At 55.6% G+C, this 15,268-nt stretch overlaps 1 protein-coding gene across 1 annotated transcript; it reads left to right on the plus strand.

Annotated features, from left to right (window-relative positions):
• The first annotated feature begins 321 nt into the window (after positions 1 to 321).
• On the plus strand, positions 322 to 14,708 carry NALF2 (NALCN channel auxiliary factor 2). The gene is made up of 3 exons (XM_042479811.1): positions 322 to 1,598; positions 9,209 to 9,380; positions 9,984 to 14,708. The coding sequence occupies exons 1-3, from the start codon at positions 957 to 959 to the stop codon at positions 10,406 to 10,408; spliced, it is 1,239 nt and encodes a 412-aa protein (XP_042335745.1). The 5' UTR covers positions 322 to 956; the 3' UTR covers positions 10,409 to 14,708.
• Positions 14,709 to 15,268: the final 560 nt, after the last annotated feature.

The raw sequence follows: 15,268 nt of genomic DNA on the forward strand, positions 1-15,268 counted from the left end.
AGCCGGGCCCAGCGAGGCTCCTCCGGACCCTCCCGGAGCTGTCCTTCAGCACCCAGCCCTGCTCCGGCCTGGCCGGGCCTCTTCTCCGACGGGGCTCCTTCCTCTTCCTCTTCCTCTTCCCGGGCGCAAGGAGGGTCGGGGGCGCGCTTTCTCCTCTGGCCGCGCAGAGGCCCCTCCAGGAAGAGGAGGGCCTCAGGCCCAGGGAGGGAGGAAGGAAGGAAGGAAGGAAGGAAGGAAGGAAGGAAGGAAGGAAGGAAGAGGAGGAGGAAGAGGCGCGCCCAGCGGCCCTTGCTGCGCCGAGAGACAGAGACAGAGAGGGGGTCGGGGCTCAGGCTCAGGCTCCGGAGGAAGGCAGGCAGGCAGGCAGGAAGGGCCGCCGAGGCCGCCCTCGCCCCGGAGGAGCCCGCCCGGCTGGGGATGGTGGCGGGAGCGGCGTGGCCTGTCCTGGGCCCTCGGCCATGGTGAGGGGCGGCGGGGCGGCGGCGGAGGCGGCGGAGCACGATGCCCTGCCCGGCTTCGGCGGAGGAGGAGGAGGCAGCAGCAGCAGCAGCAGCAGCAGCAGCAGCAGCAATAACAGCGGGAGCCCTTAGCAGCCCCGCCGAGGCATCAGCAGCAGCAGCAGCAGCAGAAGGAGCGGGAGCAGGCCGAGGAGGAGGAGGAGGCTGGGCGCCAGCGCCTGCGGAGGAAGGTCGGCGGTGGAGGAGGAGGAGGAAGAGGAGGAGGGCGGCCAGCAGGCCCTGAGGCAGCCCCGGGCCACGCGGAAACCCCGCCGAGGCCCGCCGGGAGAGCCATGCTGCCCAGGCCCAGGCCCAGGCCCGGGCCCCGGCCGACGCCGCCATGCCTCCTCCGCCTCCGGCCCCGAGGAAGAGGAAGAGGCCGAGGAAGAGGAAGGGGAGGCGGAGGGGGCAGGTGACCCTGCCGGCGAGGGGGGCCCGAGGGGAGGCAGCGGGAGGAAGATGCCCCCCGACCGCCGGCCCAGTCCTTCCCAGGAGCCCCGCTGCCGCCTCTTCCTCCTCCTCCTCCTCCTCGCCGCCCTCCTGGCCGACCACCTCTGCCCCGCCGCCGCCGCCTCCGGAGCCCATCTGGCCGGAGGGAAGCGGAGGGCCCTGGCGGCCTGGGCCTGGGAGGACCGCCAGGAGGAGGCCGGAGGGAACGGGAGCCTGGCTGGGCCCTGGCCGGAGCCCCGGGAACCCCCCTCGGGCGCCCTGGAGGCCGAGGCGGTGTGCGGCGGGGGTCGGAGTCCGGCGGAGGCGGCGTCGGCGGTGGGTCCGGTGGCGCTGGGCCCGTGGTCCTCTTCCTCCTCGTGGGGCTCCTGGGCCTCGGAGCACCTGTCGGCCTTCCGGCTGCCCTTCTGCCGGGGCTACTCGCTGTGGGACCTGGTGGCGGGGCTGGCCGGGGCCGAGGGCCTGGACTGCAGCCTGGGGCGGCTGAGGGCGGACTGGGCGGCCAGGCACGGCGAGGCCTGCGGCTCCTGCCTGGAGGCCTTCCAGCGCCTGGACCAACACGCCCGAGAGAAGTACCTCGAGTTCGAGCTCCTCCTGGACAAGTACCTGCAGGCCGAGGACTACTCCGTCCGCTCCTGCCTCGGACAGTGCAAGGCAAGCAGGGCCCCAGGGAGGGACGGAGAAGGGGAGAGGGGCACAGAGAGAGAGAGAGAGAGGGCCCAGGGGCTCCCGTGCCTTGCCCCCCCCCCCCCGACGACCCCCCTCCCCCTTGGAGCGAGGAGAGGGCAAGGGGCGCCCCCACCCCGCCTTCCCCCCTCGAGGCAGGCGCCCCCTGCTTCAGCCCCTCCGCGGCCCCCTCCCGCGCCATGGCGATCCTCCCCTTCCCCAACTACAGCTCCCAGAGTTCCCTGGGAAGAGGAAGTGACCGAAGAGCCGCCGCCGCTGCCGCTGAACGCCCCCTTCCCCCGCGCCCCTCAGGAATAGTCCCAGCAAAGCAGCCGGGAAGCGCGGGCGTCCTGGGGGCTCCGTGGGGCTCTCTGCAGGCGTGTCCCTGCAGTCTGGGGCAGGGAAGGAGGGAGGGACCCTTGGGACACCCCCTCCCCCCCCCCGCGGCCTAGAAAGCCCCGCACTTGTAGGCAATGGGGCTTCCTTCCAAGTCAGGGCAGGTGAGGGAATACTTTTCTGAGCTAGGGAAGGCTTAGTGTGGCAGAGCCTTGGTTCAGAAAGCCTGGGAACCCATGGGGTGGGGGGGCTGGGGGTCCTTGCTGCCACTCCTCTGACTCCAACGAATCCGCTGCTCCTCCTACTCCTACTACTGCTACCACCACTACTAGGGGTGTCAGAAGGAGGAAGACAGCCCCCTGCAAGAGGCCTCTGTGTCTCTTGACCAGAGATGCAAGCACTGAAGAGACGTGTGTGCCCCCGGGGGGGGGGGGAGCTGGCCCTGTTTGCACCTGTGTTCACACTCGCCTGCCCATCCTCCCAACCCTGCGACCAGGATGGAAGCCCCCTGCAGACCGTGAGCCCAGGTTTTGCCAGGGAAGCCTCGCAAGGCGACCAAAGCCCTCAGCAAAGCAGCACCTTGGAGAGGTCCTGGTCGTTGTTGACTGCCCTCCGGTTGGTCCTGGCTCAAGGAGAGAGACCCTGGGCATGAAACGTCTCCCAAAGCCCTTGTCCTCCGCTGCTCTGCTCAGGCCCTGCTAATTCAGGCCCATGGCTTTCCTGATGGAGTCTGTCCATCTTCCCCTCTTTCTACTTCCCTCCACAATTCCCTGCGTTATTCGTAGAGTCATAGGATCATAGAGTCGGAAGAGACCCCAAGAAGAGCCCTGACCCAGACCAACCCCTTCTGCCATGCAGGAACTCTCAGTCAAAGCATCCCATTGAGAGATGGCCCTCCAAGGAAGGAGGCTCCTCCACTCTCCAACAGCCCCAAGGACTCATGCCTTCTCCTGACGTGGCCAAAGTGCAACAGCCTCCGTTTCACCAGCTTGGCCTCCAGGAAGCTTTGGGGCTTGATCTGCTCAAGGGCCCATTTGCTCCTCTTTCTGCCTCAGCCTCTCGGCTCAAATGAACTGGTTTTCTTCCCATCCGCTTTCCTCACGCTGCAGCTCTCGCATCCGCAGATGGCGAAGGGAGTACTGTACCTGGATGCTTCTGACTTTAGGGCTCCATTGTATGCCTTTACGCTTTGGGGTCTTTCTAGTTCTTTCATCGCTGCCCTCCCCATCCCTAGTCTTCTTATTTCTTGACTGCAGCCTTCTTTCTGATCTGTGTTTGCCCCAAGGTACAGGAACCCTTTTACTCTTTCGGTTTCCTCATTGTCTAGATTGAATCCTCTGGGGTCATTCTTTGTCTTTCCTTTCTGTTCAGTATTAAGCCTGCCTTTGCACTTTCTTCTTTGACCTTCCTTAGTATAGTCTTCCAGATCTTGGATGTTTCCTGCTAGTATATATTTCAGTGCTGTCCATGTCTCTTAAGTTGTTGACGTTTCTTCCTCATATCTTCGCTCCTGTTTTTTCTGCTTTTTGTATGATGTTTTCTTCCTACAAGCTGAACAAATACAATCATAGATTGTGCATGAGGTCTTGTGCAATGACCCAAAACCCGGCCCAGATGCACATGGGACCCCAGCCACACGGAACATAAAGCCCCCCCCCCGTCCCCAACAGAGTGACTGTGGCAACCTGCCTGGTCCTGTGGCCACCGGCTCTTCCTTGTGGTGGAAGGCTGGTGCTCTGGCCTCAGAGTGGCCATTGACAGCTGGACAGTCAATGAGTAAATGGGGGGTGAGGGAGGAGGGCCAAGGCCCTGGACCCCCTCGGTGCCTTGGCAGAGTGGACCCAGACCCAAACTGGATTCACAATCCTGTTCATGTGTTGCCCACCAGTCCAGATCCTGCTGGGCCACCAGTCTGATGTAAAGATAGTTGTGGAAGGAAGCATACTTCCTCAGAGCAGCCTTTCTTCCCTCCGACACTCACACACAGCCCCCCCTCACTTTTGACATGGGGGGCAAAGGGCTCATCCTCCCTTATCAGGCATCACTTGCACAACGGTGAGATCCAGTAGAACTATGCTGGTGTGTTTTTACCAGTACACTGGGAGCAACATGGAGCATTGTTTAGGAATCATAGAATCATAGAGTAGGAAGAGACCCCAAGAAGGGCCCTGATCCAGTCCAACCCCCTTCTTCTGCCATGCAGGAAATCCCAATCAAAGCATCCCCAGTGACAGATGGCCATCCAGCCTCCGTTTAAAGACCTCCAAGGAAGGAGACTCCACTACACTCCAAGGAAGGAGTGTGATCCACTGTCAAACAGCCCTTACTCTCAGGAAGTTCCTCCTAATGTTGAGCTGGAATCTCTTTTCCTGCAGCTTGCATCCATTGCTCCATTGGGTCCTATTCTCTGGAGCAGCAGAAAAGAAGATTGCTCCCTCCTCAATATGACATCCCTTCAAATATTTAAACAGGGCTATCATCATATCACCTCTTAACCTTCTCTTCTCCAGGCTAAACATCCCCAGCTCCCTGAGTTGTACCTCATAGGATTTCATGGTTTCCAGACCTTTCACCATTTTAGTCGCCTCCTTTGAATACATGGCTCCAGTTTCTCAATGTCCTTTCTGAATTGTGGTGCCCAGAACTGGACACAATATTCTAGGTGGGGCCTGACCAGAGCAGAATACAGTGGCACTATTACTTCTCTTGATCTAGACACTATACTTCTATTGATGCAGCCTAAAATAGCATTGGCCTTTTTAGCTGCCGCATCACACTGTTCACTCATGTTCAACTTGTGGTCTACTTGGACTCCTAGATCCCTTTCGCATGTACTTTCATTCAGCCAGGTGTCCCCCATAATCCTATATCTGTGCATTTCATTTTTCCTCTCTAAGTGCAATACCTTACATTTCTCCGTCTTGAATTTCATTTTGTTAGCTTTGGCCCAGCTTTCAAGTCTATTCAGGTCATTTTGAATCTTGATCCTTTCCTCTGAAGTATTAGCTACTCCTCCTAATTTGGTGTCATCTGCAAATGAGTATGCCCTCAGTTCTGTCATCCAAGTCATTGATGAAGATGTTGAAAGAGATGTGTTGTTTTTAAAAACACCTTCTTCCCACCGACTGGTGTGTCTCCTGTGGCCACAAAGGAAGGTGATTGTTTCAGGCTTTGCAAACCTGGGGGCGGTTCTCCCTGAGCGACTGCCAGCAGCCTAGGGCAGACCCGCCACACGGTGGCGCCCGACACCCAGGTGAACAGCCCTGTGCCAGGAGTAACCAGCAGGTGACTGACACACACACACCGGTTGTTGTTTTCCTTTTTAGTTGCAGTTTCCCCAGCACTTTTATCCGATGGGAGGGTCATGTCCATCCAGGAGGGTCTCCTGGGATTTGGAGGCCGTCCGCTGGTGCAAAGCACCCCCAGGGCCTGGTCCTAGCAAGCTCTGCCCCAGCCCCAGCCTCGCCACCTGCCCCCTTTCCTGCACATATGTGACCAGTTCCATACTGAAGCCACACAAATGGAGATATCCAGAGGCAGCCGTGTAATAGCTTCTAAAATCCACAAAACAGTGATATCTTTATTGGGCCACTCAAATGCACAAAATACGTGTTGCGAGCTTTCGAAATGCCTCTGGCTTCTTCATCTTGCAAAGGTGTTAAACTCATACACGGAATCAATGACGTTAGTCATAGGGCTGCAGTTTGATAAGATGTTGCTGCTGTTCTTGGTACAGATAGTTTGGAGGGACATTCAGGCAGGCCTAGTTTTTTCCTGATTTCTTAACTGCAGCCTGCATTCTGACTAATGCCTGAATATGGAAGGTCTTGAACTATTTCAAGGTCTTTGTTGTCTAATGTAAAGTTACATCAGTCATCTCTGGTCATTATTTGTGTTTTCTTAATGCCCCACTGTAAACCTGGCTTTGCACTTTCTTCTGTGACTTTCTTCAGTAGCCATTCCAGGTTAGAACATGGGGACCATCGAATGTTGTGGCATATCCATGTCTTTAAGAGCAACCCACCGTTTTTCATGATCTGCCCAATCAAAGACTTTGCTACAGGCTGGTTTTCTTTTGAAATTCTTTAGTTATCCAAGCTATGTTTGCTGCATGACTCTAGTGCCTTTTCCTTTCCTGAATCCAGCTTAGACATCTGGCACTTCTTGCTGCATCTATGGGGGAAAAGATGTGTTGCAGAATTTTGAGCATCACTTTGCTTGCATGGGAGATTAATGCAATGGTCCTGGGGTTACTGCAGTTCCCAGTGTCCTCTTTCTTGGGGACTGCAATGTCTATTCAGCCAGTCTGTGGGCCATTGTTTTGTTTTCCACATTTGTTGGCAGTTTTAGTCAGAACTAGAGTAGAAGTAAAGAAGTTCTCTTGACATGCCATCTGTTCCTGGTGAGTAAGTACTTGGAGGGCAGCTTCCACTTTACTTTCTAAAGCTGGGGGTTCATCTTCCAAAGCCTCTTCCGCAAATGAATCTGTCGCTCTGTCACAGGAGTCGCAGCAGCAGGACGCAGGATAGGGGCCACTCAAGGTTTCTCCTCAAGGAGTGAGGGCAGCCACTGAAATGAGGGGCTTGGCAGAAACCCCAAGCTGGTCCAACAGGCTTGGTGTGGGGCTGCAGCGCCCTCTCTCTTCCTTGCTCTGTCGGGGTATGTGTGATGCTTGCCCCCCCCAGCCATGGAGCACAAGGGGTGGGGGTCCGGTGGGGAAGGCCCCTTCCTGACCAGCGTCTCAACTGACCAGTCAATAGTTTGGGTGTAGAAATGACCATTTGGGAGTCTGTGTGTGCGTTTTCCACATCCGCCAAAACCCAAGTGTGGGAGGGGCACCGCTGCCCCGTTGCCCCTGGTGCCTGGGCAACCTCTTAGGGGTGGCATCTGGGAGAGCATTTGGTAGTTATTAAAATATTTTCATTGATTGATTGTCACTGTTCCTTTTCCTCTGAGCAAAAACACATGGCAGACTTTGATAAGGGCAATTCTAAAAGCACTGGATGCTTCTCAGGAGGCAAATATCTTTAAAGCTCTCTGAAAGCCCCAGTAGACTTAGCCCAGAGCCTTCCTCTTCAGGATGTGGCCCAGGGGGGGGGGGGGGGGGGAGAGGGCACACTTTGGCAAAGGCTGACCCGGGGTCAGTGCCATTGTTGGGAAATGTAGTTCTTTCTTGAGGATCGTTAGAAACTCAGAAAGTAAGCAAGACTGTTTAATCTCACTAGCAGAGCTTACTCAGCAGGAAAATGATGATGATGATGGGGCAAGCAGGAATAAAGACTTTATCTAGCTCACTCCTCTCCAGCCACGTCTCCCCAATAAAACACACACTCACTTGGTTAAAAGGGAAAAAGGAAATAAGTTGACTTACAAAATCATGTGTATAAACAGGTCTAGCTTCATGTTGCAAGGGAAAAAATGAGGTAGAAAAAGTAGTCTCCATGCACCTTGAGAAAGATGCTCTCTCAGCCTCTTTTCAGCTCCAGGCATAGACATGCTGATTGGTTGGTAAGCAAGTTTAGTAATGGAGTCTCATCTCTGCTGCTTCTTCACTCAAGACAAAGGAAATTAGGTGCCCTCATGGTAAACAGGAAATTAGGAGGGGTAATTAGTAGGGGGCAATAAAACCATAGACATGCATTACTAGAAAAGTCTTACCAGGCAAACCATAGACATGCATTACTAGAAAAGTCTTAGCATGCGAAGTTGCTATATGCCAACAGCCATTGTGTTGTGTGGGCTTACACCAAGACCACAGGGTTTCCATCATGATTTCATGTGATACAGGGCCTGTGGCCCCTGAGGCAGCCACCCATCAGTCAAGGCAGGAGCTTTCACATTTTAGCACCTGGCTCTTGCCACTAATAATAATAATAATAATAATAATAATAATCGTTTATTTATAGCCCGCCTTTCCTTGAGATCAACATCTTAATAACAACAAACGATAAGTATAAACATCAATATACAACAATTCAACATTAAAAACAAGAATTAAAAGCACAAATTAAAAACCATACAAAAACTAGCCAAAGTGCAAGTGCAAAGTTACAACAATTGGGGGAAAGCTAGTTCGAAGAGAAAGGTTTTGAGTCTCTTCCTAAAAAGGTCAAGGGAGGGGGTCGAGCGGAGCTCTTCGGGAAGCAAGTTCCATGACTGCGGGGCTAAGATTGAAGACGCTCTCTGAGCAGTCACAGAGTGTTTCAAAGGTGGAACCATCAAAAGTTGCTTCCCGGCTGATCTGAGAGTGCGGGGCGGATTATATGGGGAGAGGCGGTCCTCCAAGTACCCTGAGCCCAAGCCATTTAGGGCTTTATAGGTTATAACCAACACCTTTTATTGCGCCCGTTAGAGAATAGGCAGCCAATGTCGATCATGCAGAACAGGTGTTATATGGCTGGTCCTGGAACATCCAGTGACCAGCCTGGCTGCCATGTTCTGCACTAACTGAAGCTTCTGGGTTTGGTACAAGGGTTGCCCCATGTAGAGCGTGTTACAGAAATCCAACCGAGAAGTTACCAGAGCGTGTACCACTGTTTCAAGGTCCCCCCGGCCCAGGTAGGGTCGCAGCTGGCGTATCAACCGAAGCTGATAACAGGTACTCCTGACTGTCACATCCACCTGAGATGTAAGGTGGAGCGACGACGAGTCAAGGAGCACCCCCAAGCTGTGAATAGAGTCCTTCAGGGGAAGCGTGACCCCATTCAGGACAGGTGGACAAATCTCCATCCCTGGGCCCAGGGAACCTATCACAAGCACTTCCGTTTTCTCTGGATTCAGTCTGAGTCTGTTTTCCCTCATCCAGCCCATTACTGACTCCAGACAGGCATCTAGAGGAGAGATGCCATCCCTGGTCACTGCATCAGTCGGAGACACAGAGAAGCATATTTGGGTGTCATCAGCGTACAAATGCTCATGCTGTGATTCCAAAAAAGTCACTGGACATGCTGTAGTTTTGGCAAGGTGGGCTCCACTATGGCAACAGCCTAGGAGTCAGTTTGGAGCCCTGGTGGTGCAGTGGTTAAATGCCTACACTCACAAACCACAAGGTTGTGAGTTCAATACCAGCCAGGGGCACAGGATCATTGGCATCCTTCTGCGAACACTAAAATGAGTACCCAACTTGGGGGCAATGAGCTTACACATGTAAATCACTTAAGGGGTGCTTAAGTGCACTGATAAGCAGTGTAGAAAAGTACTTGCTATTGCTACTGCTGTTGGGGGTGTTTGCTGATGCACTGCTGTCTTCTCCTCTCTCCCAGGCTGTCTACAAGGCATGGCTGTGCTCTGAGTATTTTAACGTGACACAACTGCAGTGCCCTCGCCGGATTCCCTGCAAGCAATACTGCCTGGAGGTGCAGACCAAGTGCCCCTTCGTCCTTCCCGACAATGATGAGCTGATCTACGGGGGGCTGCCGGGCTTCATCTGCACAGGTGAGGACCCAGGAGGCAGGAGGGGGCCAGGTGGGGGATGGACATACTTGGAGGGCCCTCATGGGAATACAACAGGCTCTAGGAGGGCACTCCAGGAGGGCTGCACGTGCCACCTGCCCCACACCCATGGGCAGGGGGAAAACACAGCAGCCATGGGACCCCGCTCTGCCTCTCTTTGGACAAAGCTGCTTTGTCAGTCCTAGTCCACCAAGGAAGCTGGGCTGCACCCCTGGGGCCAGACAGCCTGCCTTTCTGCCTCAGAGGCCAAAGGGGGGATCTTGCCAATGTGGGGCCAGGCCTCCCTTCCTCAGTAGCAGGCAGCTGTCCCAACAAGGAGTGTCCCAAGAACACCCAGCTGCAAGGCCCCTGGTCCTGCTGTCCCCCAAAAAAGGAAGCCATTTGTGCCCGGCTGGGCATGGCCCACTGGGGCAGCCCCTAAGCCCTTCACTGAGCAGTGAAGAAGATCAAGGCCCATGAGCAGAGGGACAGGGGCTTTTTGGGGGGGGGTTGTGGGGAAGTGTGCTATGGCCCTGGCTAGCTCCCCATCTGATGCTCTGACCCCCATCCCTTTGCCCCTGTGTTTCCTCTGCTGCCTGGCCCCAGGGCTGCTGGAGAGCCAAGTGCCCGACCAGGAGGCCAGGTGCTGCGACATCCCATGGGACTCCTGTGGCCACCTGCTGGCACATGACTACAATGCATCCTCCATGGACTCAGAGCCCTTCCAGGGAAGCCAGGACATCCCCCGCCATCCTCACCGCCGCCACCACCAGCAGCAGCAACACTACCACCTGTACCATCACCCCCAGCAGCACCACCCCCAGTACAGCCCCCACCCCTCCCTGCTGCCAGTCTCCGCAGGGTACCGGCTCAGCCACAGCAAGATCCGGCTCTGTGTCCTGGTCCTGATGCTTCTGCACACCATGGTGTCCTTCTCAAGCATCCATGGTGGCGGGGGGCCCGCAGCCAGCGGGGGACTGAACCTGGAGGCCCTGCCAGCCCCGGAGGAGAGCCGAGTGCGAGAGGAGTGACAGAGACGCGTCCTCCCCCACGAGGGGGCAGCGAAAATCCTCAAGCAGCGGCACCTGCTGCTCTTCTCCCGCCAAAATGTGGCGGTAATGGTGCCAGATGCAGCCAGGGAGGCCCATGGGGGGCCGAAGTGCCAGATCTCCAGAGGGAGGCGGCCCAGGCCAGGAGCAGGAGTCCACCTGGCCGGCTGGCTGGCCCCAAAAAGCTCTTTGCAAGGACCGAAGAGCTGTGGTCCACAGGGGCCCTGGGAGAGCCCTCGGCCTCAGGAAGGGCCCAGGGGGCCAAGGCAAAGAGGGGTGGGCTGGAGGGGAAGTGCGGTGGCGGCGACAGCAGCAGAGGAGGGGCTGCCTTCTGGGAGAGTCCGTGGCCTGTGGCACGTGAGCTGGAGGGCCGCTTTCCTTGTTGTGCTTGATTTTATGGGCAACCATGACCTGCAGTCCCATACCAGGTGACTTGCCTTCCTTGGGGCAACAGAAAAGGCAGGAAGGAGGGAATGAGGGGCTTCTCTTGAGTCCTCCCCTCCACCAAGTCCACTTAATGCCCCTTCTCCTTCTCCGCCTCCTCTCCGCCCCTCCTTCACTCTCTGTCTCCCCACATTTGAGGCCCTGAGGGGGACCCTCCCTCACTGAGATATCTGAACCAGCCTCTCCGGTCTCTGGGTCAGGATCTAGAAGGGCTCTGAGGCCTGACTTAGGCATCCTGGATCTCCTGGCTACCCCAAGGGCTGAATTCCTGGAGAGAGGGAGTCTGTCTTCTCTGTTGGCTCTCCGTGTGAGGGACCCCCAACCCATCCCACCCCAACCCACCCCCTGAGCATACAGCAAGCAGCTGATTCAGTTCTGCTGCTCACTCTAGGTTATGTTCCTGGTTCCTCACCCCACTTTACAGATTCTTGGCCATTGGGGGAATTTTCCCTTCAGTGCAAATAGCAGCTTCAAAGAAGTGTTTGCCAGGACTGCTGCAGGAGCAGAGTTTTTAAAAACCCTCTCTCCATCTTCCCCGACACCCACCTGCCCCTGCAGCTGCTATTTGCATTTTTAAGTGCACATTAAATGCAAGGAAGGTTATGACATGATGTCCAGTATGGCCCGTAATACTAATGAAGTGATATTGCAAGATTTTCATAATTCTCTGGATGAGCATCCTAGGTGCTCCCAGATTCTCTAGACAGTTTGGTTTGGTTCCTACCTGGAGGGTGTCTGTGAGCTTCCACCTTTGCCTAGTCCTACCTTCCTCACTAGCCCCCCAGGGCATTTCAAGGCCCTTCTCCCCTTACTGAGATGCCTGGAGTGTGGTGCACTGACCCTCGAAGCAACCCTCCCCCTCAAGGAGGAACAAGCGCAAAGGTCCCTGGCATGAAGACTCTGGGACAGAGATGCCAAGGTAGCTCTTTCTCCTACTACCCAGTGGCTGTAGCTCCCCTGACTGGCTGCTGTGGCTCTATGGGGGTCTCAGTTAGGACAGGGGGTCCTGCTTCCCCAGCAGCTGCTGGCTGAGATCAGTGGACAGCAGAAGACCAATGGAGTCCTTGAGAAGCAGTGGGGCAGGGCTGACAACAACATGCTTCTGAATGGCATTTCCATTCCTTTGCCCCATCTGGGAGGCGCTTGCCCAGCAAAACTGACAGAGCAGAGTTGGGTTATTGTGCATGTTCACTGAGCTTTTTCATAAAGGTAGAATAAGGTGCATCTCTCCTTTTCTCCTTCCCCCAATGCCCCATGGCTCCAGGAGAACTGACCTGGCCTCCCTATGGTTCTGTCCCCATGCCCAGTATGCAGCTGTGTGCATGGTGACTGGGGGGGCTGGGGGGCTGGAAAGGAGCACAAAGATTGCCCACTTGCACAGCAAGAGGGGGGCGGTTGGGGGCTGATGGGCCAGTGGCCTTTCCTGAGCCTCCGCAAAAAGTCATGCAGCCAGAGTTCAGCAAAGTCTTGACCCAAGCATGCCCTCAGGCCCCAGAAGGAGCCTCCTTGTTACTTTTCCCAGAAGGTGGTATGTGATTTTGCTGGGCTAGAGGTAAAATCCCCAGAGCCCTACCCACTACTACCCCTTCCCAAAATGCCCAGCCTCCTTCACTCCTCACCCTTTCCAGACCAAAGAGGCCACTGAATGTGTGGGCAGTGAACCCAGGGGTCTTTGGGAAGAGGTCCCCAAAGTCTCAAAGGCAGGCTGTGAGCTGAGGAGGTCCATCCTCATCACAGGCAGCCCAGTGGCCCCCAGTCACGATCCCAGGGGAAAAACCAGTTTGCACCCCAGCCTCTCCCTCCCCCCCCCCTTTGCTTTTTCATCAAAGGGCCCACATACACACCCGTTGGTGATAGTGGTGGTGTGGAAAGGAGGCTGTGCTGAGGCTGAGTCCTTGTGGGGGTGTCCTCAGTTGCCTTGGGGGGGGGTGTTCAGGTCAGACCTTTCCAGTTCCTGGCAGGGGATGCCTGAGACCCCGGAAGAAATCAGGCCCTTCCGCTTATCTGCTCTGCTTGACTGTAGTAAGGCAGGAGCAGGGTGTCTCATTGTGGGGAGCAGCTCCTACCTCTGGTTTGGCACTTATATATTTTTGGAACTCCATGCCCAGCACCTCCTGCTGATGCCTTGCGGGTTCAAAAGTTCCCCTATGCAGACATCTTGTAACCAGATTTGATAGAAGGTTATGAATGTGGAGTCATGCATATGGGGCTGGAGTGCATCATTGTGCATGTCCATTGAGCTCATGGTTGTGCATCTTTGCACATTGTGCATCCATGTGCAATCTGTATTTGGTTGTGCAGTGACACAACTTTGTAATGAGGTGGTGTTGCACAACTGAGCCATAACATGGTGAGGATAAAGTTACTTGATGCAGATCTTGGCCAGCTTTTTCCGTTGGGCAGAGGATGGGATAGGGCACACTGATATGCGCACACACATACATACACACACTGCCTCTGCAAAAAGGAGCAGGCATTTCTCCATTTTTACATCCACCATGTTACAGCTTGTCCCTCTTCCACGAATGCAGCTGGGTCCCTACCTTTGCACCAGGATCACAGGGGCCCCGGGCTTCTGCTGCTGGGATCCCATCTGTTTGCAGCCTGGCCTATTTGCTTGCCTGTCTGCAATGTCTGGAGTGGCCTGAGCAGCGCTTGGCATGTTCACTCAGGTTCTGTAGTGTTTTGAGGGTCAGAGGTTAGAAGGCCACCCACACTCTGTGCACCCAAACTTCGTTTCCCCTCTGACTGCTCCCCATAGCAGGAGAAGTCCCCTGTGAGCTCAGGAAGAGTCCCAGGCTCCCCTAAGCAGCAAATAGGAACAAGAAAAGCCCCACAGAGCCCCACCCCATGGACCTGGCCCTGGACTCTGATGCTAAGGCCCAACTAAGTCCAGTTTTAGGCCTTTATCTAAAGCCAGTTGTTACCTGAACAGCAGAGGGAAGGGGGGGGGTCTGATCCTCTTCCCAGCGTCTCAGAGCAGGAGTCCCACTGCCCCAGTTCCCCCACCTCTGCTGAGTGGGTGGCCCCCCCAGCCCCTCTTCCCCCCATGGAGGAGGGTTAGGGCTCAGTCCACCAGACCCCACTCCAATGGGGTAAACCTCCCCCACTCCCATGCTGTCTGAAGACATAAACTAATGGTCCAGAGAGGGGGACGTTTGAGACCAAGGCCTCATGGGCACAAGGGGGTCCTTGCATGGCCCTGCGCAATGCTGCCATGGCACGGGCGCCCCCAGTATCAGAGGCGCCAGCTTTCTTCCATGGGGTACAAACATCCGATGGCCTTTGCCTGACAGTTCCCCCTGGACACAGGAGCATGCGGGGGCCAGGATTCGTGGGGGCCTCCTGGGCAGTGGGGAGCAGTGGTGAGGGGGAGGCCAGAGGGCCCATTGCCAGAGCCAGCCTTTTCCATCTCCTTTCTACCCCTCGCCCTCCAGCCCACCACCACTGGTTTCTGTTTCTTTCCCTCTTTCTCCCCTCTTTCTTCTCTTCCCCTCTTCTCCTCCCTGCCTTCCGTCACAAGGAAGCGACTGTGTCCTTTGAGGGGGCAGTTTTCTTATGCCATTTTATACACTGTGCTTCATGTTTAGGACTTTTTTGCACTAGTTCCTATTACATTTATTTTCCAAGATGGTTTGACAAAAAAAGAAGAAAAAACCCAACAACAACAACAACAACCCCATGCTATAATTCAGTTGTATTAAACTATTATCCTCCTACTCTCTGTGTTTCAATAGTCTCTGTACCTGTAATGCTTTCAGTTCTGTTGTATTTTGGACCAGGGGTTTTCTCTACTCCTTGTTTAACCCAGTAAAGAAATAAAAATGTTAAGACTTGATGATAACTCTCCTACTCAGTCAGTTATTTCTCCTCAGACCTCGCGGAGGCCGCCAGCAGCAAAGGGGCCTCAGGCAGGACTGGCACCTGGAGGGGGGAGGGCAGGCTGACCCAGGCTACCATGCCATGCCACGCCACGCCACGCCACGCCACGCCACGCTGCACCGCCTTCCCTGGAGGGCCCAAGAGAGCCTCCTCTGGAGCAGTTCCAGCAGCTCCACTCAAAGATTTGGTGGCAGCAGGCAAAGTGGCGGTGGGCACCAGACTTTGATGGCAGTGGCGGTGGGCACCAGACTTTGAGAGTCCCCTGTGGCTGGTGTGCAGATGCAGTAGCTCCTGAGGAAGATCCCCCCCCCACAGGCCCTGTTAAGATTTGTAATAAAAGCCTTCTAGGTCCCATTGCCAAAAACACTGGGGTGATGGCTGAGCCTCTCCTGGGGGGCTTCGGGAAGCCAAGCTAGGCCAGGGGCGGGCAGGCGGTCTGGACACAGACTTATTGATGGCCGGCGGCTGGCAAGCAGCCATGGCAAGGAAATCAGGGTGCTTCAGCCGCTCTCTGCT

The sequence above is a fragment of the Sceloporus undulatus genome, chromosome 7, assembly GCF_019175285.1.
Source record: "Sceloporus undulatus isolate JIND9_A2432 ecotype Alabama chromosome 7, SceUnd_v1.1, whole genome shotgun sequence".
Taxonomy (NCBI): Eukaryota; Metazoa; Chordata; class Lepidosauria; order Squamata; family Phrynosomatidae; genus Sceloporus; species Sceloporus undulatus.